The sequence below is a fragment of the Euprymna scolopes genome, chromosome 15 (genome assembly GCF_053919585.1).
Source record: "Euprymna scolopes isolate OS-2025 chromosome 15, ASM5391958v1, whole genome shotgun sequence".
Taxonomy (NCBI): Eukaryota; Metazoa; Mollusca; class Cephalopoda; order Sepiida; family Sepiolidae; genus Euprymna; species Euprymna scolopes.
In genome coordinates this window covers 105,833,926-105,845,397 of record NC_136496.1, presented here as the reverse complement: position 1 = coordinate 105,845,397, position 11,472 = coordinate 105,833,926, and the positions used below count along the sequence as shown (strand labels likewise).

Genomic DNA, 11,472 nt, shown 5'->3' with positions numbered 1-11,472 from the left:
GTTTTATCATTAAAACTATAAATTGTTAGGTGAAAGTATAGTTTTTTTCGAAGAAAATTTACGGATTTGTGACGTGCTTAAATAATATTTGGTGCTAATGCAGAGAGTGATGCGCGCTATTTTTAAAAATCGTATTTCCACGTTTAATTAAAGTTTTATGATATGTTTTTTTTATTCAATTGTAAGGTTAAAGTGCAGAATAGGTACAAAACACCCTCCGCTCCCCATGTTAAGAACGGCTTTTTAATTAATAACGTTATTATTTCAGCACGGATCACTCTCTGCATGAGTACCGATTAATGCTTTGTTTTTTTGCTTTTTTTACGGTAGTTTTTTTAAGAAAACCTTTTTCAACAAAATTGAAAGTACACGTTTTTCTTTGTTTTTTTTTTACAGAAATTGTTTTTACATAAGAAAATATGAATACTTTTTCTTTATTAAAGAAATTGGGTACTCATGCACTTATTGATCCGTGCCGAAATAACGTTATTATTTAAAAAGTCATTCTTAACATGGGGAGGGGAGGGTGTTTTCTACGTATTCTGTACTGTAACCTTACAATTGAATAAAAAAATGGTAATTTTTTAGATTAGGTCCACCTCCACAATTTTCTTTTAAAAGACGACTTTAAAAAGTTTTCGGCTGTATTGAATATGGAAATCACATTGAAAAATTGCAGAAATAAGTAGTTATCGAGATATAAGAAGCTGTATAATGCATTGTAATCTCTGGTGGCCAGCTTTTTTAACGCGCGTGCGCGCGTCATAAAGAAATCTACGCGCATAAAAAAGATGGCCGCCAAAGAATACAATGCATAAAACAACTATTTATATCTCGATAACTACTTATTTCTGCAAAATTACAATGCGATTTCCGTATTCAGCATAGTCGAAAACATATAAAAGTCGTCATTTAAAAGAAAATTGTGGAGGTGGACCTAATCTAAAAGATACGCAAAAAAAACAAACTTTAATTAAACTTGGAAATACGATTTAAAAAATAGCGAGGAGCAGTAAGTGCATTAGCACCCATTAAACGACTAACGTGACTTATTGCCAAATAAGCTCCGGCTACAATGTTTTTTTTTTCAAGTTAAATTCAACTTTTGCAATATCTTTTTATTTGTTTATAATTTCACGATATCTTTTTTTAAATAATAAATTGTTAGTTAAAAGCACAGAATAGTTACAAAACACTATCCCCTCTCTATGGTAAGAATGGCTGAAAAAATAAAAATAAAATAAAAATATTAGGTACTCATGCAGAAAGTGATCTGTGCGGAAATAATAACGTTATTATTTAAAAAGCCATTCTTAACATGGGGAAGGGAGGGTGTTTTGTACCTATTCTGTACTTTAACCTTACAATTGAGTAAAAAAATATCATAAAGCTTTAATTAAACTTGGAAATACGATTTAAAAAATAGCGTGGATCAGTAAGTGCATTAGCACCAGAAATTGTTAGGTGAAATACAAAAAAGTTTCTACCAAGAAAACCGTTATTTTTCAGCCATTATACAGCTAGTATATATATATATATATATATATATATATATATATATATATATATATATATATTTACACACATATATATATGTGTGTGTGTGTGTGTGTGATTCAAACACGGTAATGTTTGAATATATGGTTAAGTGGCAGTTTTAGTCATTTATACCTGCTTTAAAGCTTCACTGCTCCCTCATTTTTCGGCCAAATTTCAGACAATTATTACAGTTTATAGATCACCTTCTCAGCTATATTGCGAACAAAAAAATTCAGTTTTCGTTCAGTAAAACAAAAATTATGATGAATTTACTGGTGTTCAAAATCGTAAAGAAACGTAAGGAGGTGAGCGCCGTATTTTTATGATTGGTTTTCATAACAACCACGTTGCTTCAGCGACTACTGTTGCTACGACTTCACCGTTCCCGCGAAAAGAGAAGTAACAAGTGAAACAGAGAGAAAGAATGAAAGGGAGATAATTGGGCGAATTTTATTGAAAGCAGACGAGTGCCGTACATTGTTATTACATATGTGTATGTTATGTTTATGATGTAAAAAAAATAGGATTGAAATTAAACAAAGAACTTATTTGAATTTATTGGAAGCCTGGAAAAACCATGGATTACAATAAAAAATGCGGGCATGAAAAGTAAAATGGTTAAGTTTAAACATGGAAAAGTAAGGGACTAGTTAAAACTGGAAAGGAAAACAACAAGATATTCTAGTAAAAATATAATAAATTTATAACTTAAATAATTGCAGCACTAAGAAGTGTTTTTTAAATTCAATTTATAACATTATATAATCAATTCTTAAAGCTTAAGCATATTACTTTTCATGCTCGCATTTTTATATTGTAATATATATATATATATATATATATATATATATATATATATATATATATATGGTAGTTTGATTTTCTGTTCAGAGTCAAATGAATTCTCTTTGGATTATTTAATGGCAATAAAATACCCATTGGAAAATATTGTAAACGTCTAATCGAACACAAGTTTTTATTCACTCATAACTTTCAGTTTTATACATTTCTGAACACAATTGTTGCAGAGGTAATCACAATAGTTCTGGTTGGTTATAATCCCGACAAAGCTGTTTCAAATTCTGCGACACTATTCATTAGACGAATCATGCATCTTCATCTGACCCCCTCCCATGACCCTGGTACCCATAGGGTACATAGAATATATTATTTAGACACAAATAACAAAAGAATACAATTTGTTATTCATACGTATTCTTATTTATTTCGAAATATTTCATCTGGTTCTGTGTTGTAATTAAAAATCTGAAAGTCTCGATTGTAGAACTTTTTAATCTTTTGTAAAATCTCTGCATCCACAAGTTTGTATGCCTCCTTCATGAATCTTTGTCGCTGTTTAGTCCAATCTTGTCGAGTTAAAACCGGATATTCCTTGTATATATTTTGAAATGTCCCAATAATCTTCTCAATGTCGCCTGCTCCATTCAGATCACCGAATCGACTCAGATTGAACGTCGCGTCTTCCCTTATGTAACCTTGGATTTGAAACGAATCGAATAATCTGTTGACAAGGACTTCTAATTTGTAGCATATCTTTGGCGAGCGACTGCGAAAGTGCATGAATATTGTGTGGCAAAGGTCTTTTATCGCCGACAGTGAATAATTCCAGTTTGAAATATTGTTATAGTTGAGAATTATTTCTTCTTTTATTCCCACCTTACTGATCAAATAATCCCTGTCTCGATCGAAGGTCTCCTGTTTGATGATGAAGTTGTATTTGTACGTACACGGACGACAGATTTGTTCAATCGGCGCCCAGTGCGGGTTGAGCCACTTGAAGTGGATTTGATTTCCTTCGGTAATAGTTTGAAGAAATTCGCCAAATGTCACGTCATTACCGCACATTTTGGATAATTTGGAGGCGTTGTTGCGTACGTGTTTCACGATATTGCGGCCATAGTTATTCCAAAGCTCGGGTAGAAAGAGCTTATCAACATAAGCCGAGTAGAGACGAGAGTAGGGGTTGCGTGTAACAAGAAATCTCATGGTGTCATTCAGATGGAGAATGTCTCGTTTTTGAAATTTATGTTCCATGCGAGTCCTGTGTATTTTGAATCTAATTGTGTTGAATGGGTCTGTCTCTCTTTTCGTGTTAGACAGTACTTGAAAAAAACGCATCCAATATGTGGAGCCACACTTTGGGACCTTGCAAAAGAAGAGACCGCTGGGTTTGTATGCGTAGAACCTAGAATTGGATATCGTGTGAGGTTTGAGATGTAATCTTCGGCAAGTCTTTTCTAAATGCATGCTCCGCTCTTGTAATTCTTTACTTGTTCTGTCAAGCGTCGTCCTGGCGACGGGTGCTATTTCGATGAAGGCTGTCTGAAAGCAGAGTAGATAACCTAAAGGAAAAAAAGAAAAAACAATGCATTTTTTAAGCAATTAATACTTGTAAATTTTTTAAGCAATTAATAATTGTAAAATTTTTAAGCAATTAATAATTGTAAATTTTTTAAGTAATTAATAATTGTAAATTTTTTAAGCAACTAATAATTGTAAATTTTTTAAGCAATTAATAATTGTAAATTTTTTAAGTAATTAATAATTGTAAATTTTTAAGCAATTAATACTTGTAAATTTTTTAAGCAATTAATAATTGTAAATTTTTTAAGTAATTAATAATTGTAAAATTTTTAAGCCATTAATAATTGTAAATTTTTAAGCAATTAATAATTGTAAATTTTTAAGCCATTAATAACTGTACATTTTTTTAAGCAATTAATAATTGTAAATTTTTTAAATAATTGATAACCAATTAGTAATCGATTGTTGAAATAAAGACTTTCTTTTTTCTTTACGGAATGAAACAGAAGCGTCAACTTACTATCTCAATAAAAATATCGACATTGCTCTACTTATTTCCGCTCCCATGTGAAAAAAAGTGTTTAAATTAAATATTAGACAATTTATTTCATAAAATCGTTTTTACTCATAATGCGAGGTAAAAACATTTATTTTCGACAAGTAATTAAATATTGTTTCAGTGAAATGATGCAAGCAGCAGTATTATCGCAAGAAAATGTCGAATGTTACACCAGTCAAAATGCATGGGAGAATAATGCATTTAAAGGATTGTTATTATTTATATCTCTTTTATTTTTATCGAACCCTTTCTTAAGTTCACGTTGGGTCGCATCAACATATATCTGATTGCAAGAAAACAATGACAACGTTCATTTAAATGAAAGTATAAGATTCTAACACACACACATAATGAAAAAAAAGTTGTAGTGTTTACCTGATATACGCAATGGTAAACTTCAATCTAATATAAATACCAGTATTTATATATTTATATATATATATATATATATATATATATATATATATATATATATATATATATATATAATTTAATCCCAACCGAATAAAAAAGCTCAATACACAATAGAGAGTAGAGCTTATTATAAGCGAAAGAAAATTTTAACTGCAAGTTAAAATTTACAATCAAAATTTATTGTTCGACTGAATACTCCAAAAAACCAATTTACAAAGTTCTTATTCCGTGGAGTTTCAAAGAATGTTATTCTTGCTACTTTTCTCATTAGAGGACAGAAGGAAATCAACAAATTATATTTATATACTTATTTTTCATGCAAAACAGCTCCCCCAGCATGTTAAAATTTAGTTACATTTTTACAAATTATTTTGGTTATGCAGTAACAAACGATTATTATTATGTCAATACCGGTTCTTTTCGTGAATATACTCTTCAGAAAAATAAGAAATTCTTTTCTTAGATAGAAAAAAATGCATGACAGTATAATGTCGTAAGAAGAAAAATCATAGAAGACTCAATATCGTGAGCTTGTTCTGGAAGCCATATTTGTTCATATTGACATGTAAGCAAAGCATTTCTAATTTTTCTGAAGAGTATTAGCACGAAAGATTCAGCATGGACATAATAATAACCATTTGTTTCTGCATAATGAAACAGATGTGCAAAAGTGTACCGAAATTTTAACATGCTGGAGGATGTGCGTTGCTTAAAAATAAATATTTGAACCTTGGCAAGTAATAATATTCTTATTCTTTTATGCATGCTCTGTTAATATATTTAATATATATTGAGCTTCTAAGCAAAAAGTGAAATATAATTGAAAACCCATATTTTACCAAAAGAATATATATGTGTGTAGTCATCGACATACAGTCCTATTTCGTTGTATCACAACTCATCAGTGCCGCTAGACTAGCACCTATCCCAAGCCGAGGATCGAACCTAGAACCGTCGCGTTGGCAGTCGGCAGTTCTACCCCTCGACTACGGAACGGTGCCCGTAACTAATCTGTCCGAATGTCTATTTAAATAAACATCCGTCCACCACTTGTAAAGTGCTCAAACGCTTGTTTGTAAACAAACCGCGAGCTTCGCATTTATCAGCCAAATTAAGTAGCGAGTGAGATTATTTACGACAGTGCTCAACCCAAAGAGGGTTTTTAAATTATATATATATATATATATATATATATATATATATATATATATATATATATATATATATATATATATAAAGTATGTAACAATTGTTCCTCTGAGACGGTCGAGATACGTGGTAATGGCTAAAACAGACTCTATTCTATATGATGTCGAATTTGCTTCGTAATTATTGAAAGAAAATATTCTTGATGATGTTTGATTTTTAACAGGAAACGGCACTTATTTACAATGATCCTCGTCCATGAAGAAAAGTAACAAATTGAAGTCAAACTATGGCTTTTGATTACATGTTTTAAAAGCTAAATCTTTATTCGACATATAATTGCGACAGGCCTCTGCAAAGATTCACACAAAAAATAAAACGTATTAACTCCTTATGATAAAATTCTCACATAAAATGATTAAATAGCAACAATTTTGGTCACGGGAAGAAATAAACAGGGAAAGGGAATATAATTTCTGATTTGAAATTAACGCAACTAGAAAACACGAATTTATTTTAATCAAATTACACCCAACACCCTGAAACGAAAAAAGTAAAGACAAATCGAAAGGGCATTCATCCTAGGCGGGTTATGCCGACTCATACGAAAGATAAAAAAATCTTGGGAAATTTTAAATTCCCAAACAGTCTCCAGTCGCATATATATTCCGGCAAGGGGGTGATAAAAATATTATATTTTACAGTCCTTGCAGGGAAAAGTCCACGTCCTTCCACATAAAGTGCCTGGTATTTACAAATTGTCACCGTCTTGTACTGACTATCAACTAATGTTTGATTAATCATATACAATCTGTATCGTATTTAAATGCAATGATATGTTGTTCACAATAGTTTCAACATTAGATGATAGAAAAAGATTGAGTAAACCATATATTATGGCAGAAGCTATTTTTTTTATATAAACTACTTATTCCAAAATTTTTACCATGAAGTCGTGAATGATGAGCTAACACGTTTTGCGAATTCATCCCGTTAAGTATGGGAGCCCTCGCACCTGGGTATTATACATTGTATTTCTATGGGTCTGGATGGCTAAAAAAAAAATAAGAAACTTAGTACAAATTAAGTTTCTACTTAGGAGATTCCGTGTCTCACCCCAAAATGGGCATGTATTATTATCCCATATGCATTAAGTTTATCAAGATAATGGAGACGAGCCCACATAAATAGGTGACGGCGACAAAATAGTTATCTATAAGATGGTGACTGCTAATAACGCTGGTAAAAGTATGAATAAAAAGCCCCTCCCTGCTATATGAAAATAGCAACGTGTTCAATTAGTCATGTACGCTGAATTGTTTTCAATAGTTATTGTGTTTAAATATTAAATAACACAAAAATATATATGTCATAAAACAACACAGTCATCATGTTATTTATACATAACTATCATGCAACGTTAAACTGTGATCATGACGTAGTGGAGGTTGATCTTACAAGTTTTACCAGTTCATCTTGCCGAGTAAAGTAACCCGTAATATACCTTGTATTTATACGCCCCTGCATGCCCAAAATAAATAAAAACAAAATTGTATAAATTAAGTTTCTACTTAGAATAAGTTTCCTTCATCCAAAAGCATAGATAAATTTCCCCTCATATGCATAAAGTCTATCAGGATAATAGATCTTATATAAGACTTTTACACGAATATTATAACCATAAAGTATGGTGTACTAGAAACAGAAATCTTAGTAGGGCAACTAGTCTATAAGATGTAAAAAGTTCTGAAATGTTTCTCCACTTATAAGTATTTATTATTTAGGTTTTGTTATTGGATTTAACTAATACAGGATAGAGAAGTTATGATTCCAGTTGTGTTTATTTATTTTATATGAACAACCGTTTATAATTTTCATGCTGTTTCACTATTCAACAAACTAAAATGAGTTGATATGGCAAAAATATTACGATAGCTCCGTATTAAACCAAACCAAAAAGGATTGATATGTTATGGTATGAATCGCATGAAACTTGATGTTCATATCAAGATCATTAACAGTTACAGTAATAGAGAATGTAGGTATAATTACTAACAGAGAGAGAGAGAGAGTGAAAGAGAGAAAGAATGATAGATAGATAGATAGGGAGAGGGAGAGAGAGAGAGAAAGGAAGGAAACATCACTAAATATTACGATAGTTCCGTATTAAATGAAATCAACAGAATTGATATGCTATGATATGAATCACATGAAACCTAATGTTCACACTAAGTTACAGTAATAAAGAATATAGGTATTAATACTAACAGAAAGAGAGAGAGAGAGAGAGAGAGAGAGAGAGAGAAAGAAAGAGAGCATCACTCAATTCAAAATTCGTCTTTACTAACTCGTAAATCCAAAGAAGCAGAGAGTTAAGAAAAGCAGAACAGAACACTTTTTCTTGGCCTTTTCTTCGGTCGTCTTGATTGGATCATCACCATTTGTCGTCCTGAAGGACTTGCTTCCTCTACCCATTAAAAACGTCTCGGCTGTCCTCCACATTGTTTGCGAAACATTCAATTAGAATTTTAAAAGTAGCTGAAAAAAATAAAGCATAAAATTAGGACACATACAGAGCTCACATGATAAGAAAAATCTCTAACATGAAAATACAGTGCACTTCTTTCAAAAGAATACCTCCATTGTTTTGACTCACTTAAAAGTATGGAGCGCCAAAATCCGTCTATAATCAAAACGTTTGACATCCATTGTTTATGTTAATAAGAACAACGAATATTATTTAATGTTTATGTAGTGTAAGCTTAGATATAAAAGCAATTGTTAGAGGTGTTTAAAGTTATTCAAAAAGATATAAAGTTTCTTAGTAGTTTTATTGTATTCTCTCGGTTTAGCCATTGTGGTAAGTAGGGAATCCTTTCTATAAAGACCTTATTGATTAGACTTAATTTCAATGTTAAGTTCATTAAATAGAAATAATCCTATGTCTATAGCGGAATCTGTAGGCCCATAAGCATATCTAAGTTGTAAGATGCATCCTTTTTTTCAATGCTTATTATCAAATTAGATTAGAGAAGTCTAGCTAACAGAACTTAATTTCTAGATCAATGAGGTGAGAATTTGTTTTTACGATGACGATGGCTTTGTTTAAGATCAGGATATCCGCAGTAGTTATTAATGTCAAATGTCATGAAACTTTAATAACTTCGGTCTTTTCATAGCTATTGAACCTGATAATAAAACCTCTAACTTTTTAGATATTTCAATAAGCCTTTACTCCGAATCTTACAGGCCTTACCACAAACTCGTCTTGACGCGTTTCTATGTTCACAAATCTCTACTATTATATAAATGCCACTTTTTATTCCTTCCTTATAGGTTCCGAAACGGCTGAGCCTATCTTTCGCAAATTTCACACAAAGATAATTTATATGTCTGGCAATGTTCTCAGATATGTTTTGTACAGAAATTCATCCAGTAAGCATCAAATATCGAAAAAAAATGTTGTCTTAAAAATTATCTTTGTTCTCTTATAAATAAAATTAATTTTTACAAATTTTACGTTACACTGATGTAACCTTGACGGTGTAACGTAAAATGTTTCACTGCAAAATTTCTTCTTTTTTATCTATGAGAAAAGAAAGGCTATTTTAAAGATCGTCAAACCCAAATATCAGCTGACGTGATATTGTAAACAAACACAGAAGGAATTTGATGAACGACATTTCATTATTATTTTTTTATTTTCTTATTATTAATTATTCAGTTTGCTGGGCACATTATTCCTTGTAACATATAATAATCAATAGAGGATTGATTCTATAATAATACACATGCAATCTGCATAAATTAAAATATCATGTTTAAGCGTATTGTACGACTGGGCAACGCCGGGCGTCAAGCTAATTATTACTAAACCAGGCATATTAGCTTACCTATAACAGTTTTTAACGGCGGATCGATCCTGTTAGGTTATTTAATACCATGAAAGGTTATTTATCATAGATCATAGGTTATTTACATAGGTTATTTATTTATTTATTTATTTGGGTCGTATAGATTTCTTTTTAACATGTAAGAGTGGTATATTTGTGATGTGGTAAAAGAGATTCTTTTTTGAATTTTTTGTAACTTTAAAAGTTCAATATATTGTCTACATTATATTTTAGACAATATATATTAATGGTGATGTGATCGAGGCGAAGTTCGTCAGCACTGAAATTAGGGGGAAAAGATTTCTGACACTGGAGAAACGTATGCAATATTCAAAATGAATCACTGTAGATAGTTTACCTTACAAATATTTTTGGGCACGTGCTGTTTGATCCTGGCAGGAACACACACACACACACACACACACACACACACACACACACACACACACACACACACACACACACACACACACACACGCACACACACACACACACACACACACACACACACACACACACTACCACACACAAACACACACACACAAACTCACACACAAATACACACACAAACACACTCAAATACACACTCAAATACACACACAAATACACACACACACACACACAAACAAACACACACACGCAAACACACACACACACACACACATATATATATATGTATTCACGGATGGCCAATATTTATATATTTTCATGTATGATTATGTGTATATATGTATATAAGTTCATGCATCGTAATACAGATTTTATGCACGTCTCTTTAAGCATATACAGATTCATGTATTGAGAGGTGTATATATGTCTATGCATATATATGCACACTAGCTGTATATACTCGGCGTTGCCCGGTATAAACATATTGGCGGTGGGGGGACGATTTAAGATACACTGAATATCTTAACTTGTTGGATTTATGGAAACGTAAAACACGTCCATCGTGGTCTATGAAAATCAAACGCAAGATAACTTTCATAGCTTAAAGGGGAAGTAACTCATAATTTAAATAAGCTTACTTCCGATTTTAAATGCAACTCTTATTAGCTATTAATAATTGAAAATAAATTACTAATAAATTAAAGTAAAAATGAATTAAATAAATCAATCTTAAATGATTTTTATGAATAGAACAACTAAAACGATTTGATTACAACAACTAATTAATAACATCGAGCTAATTATTATTTCTTTAATGAAATATGCAAATAAGGTGAATTATTGAATGTAGATTTCTTTTGAATAGACAGTATGCATAGAACTTATACTGGAATAAAAGTGTATAAAAATCATGGATGACCTCCAATCCGTAGTGGAATGGGGACAAAAATGGTTGGTCACATTCAATGCTGCTAAGACTAAGCTTGCCCCTTCAATGACTACAAGAAACCTTCTCTACCACCAATAGCAATGGCCAAGAACACATTGCCTGAAAGTACTTCTTTTAAACTCCTCGGCCTAACGTTTACAGGGAATATGAACTGGAATAGATACATTGAGAGCATTGCCAAGGCTGCTGCAAGGAAGGTTGGCTCCCTCTACCGTGCTAGAAAACTACTTACGCCTGAAAGTATCCTATACCTCTAT

The 11,472-nt window shown here is 31.5% G+C and overlaps 1 protein-coding gene across 3 annotated transcripts in view; it reads right to left on the bottom strand.

Moving 5' to 3' along the window:
* Positions 1-2,737: 2,737 nt before the first annotated feature.
* The window catches only part of LOC145294049 (carbohydrate sulfotransferase 11-like), a 156,919-nt gene continuing 148,184 nt past the window's right edge, over positions 2,738-11,472 (bottom strand). For all 3 annotated transcript variants that reach the window (XM_080141038.1, XM_080141037.1, XM_080141039.1), the window contains exons 2-3: positions 8,332-8,521; positions 2,738-3,902 (exon numbers count right to left, since the gene is read on the bottom strand). In XM_080141038.1, coding sequence (XP_079997164.1) covers positions 2,758-3,902; positions 8,332-8,485 — 1,299 coding nt within the window. In that variant the 5' untranslated portion in view covers positions 8,486-8,521 and the 3' untranslated portion in view covers positions 2,738-2,757. The remainder of the gene's footprint in view (positions 3,903-8,331; positions 8,522-11,472) is intronic.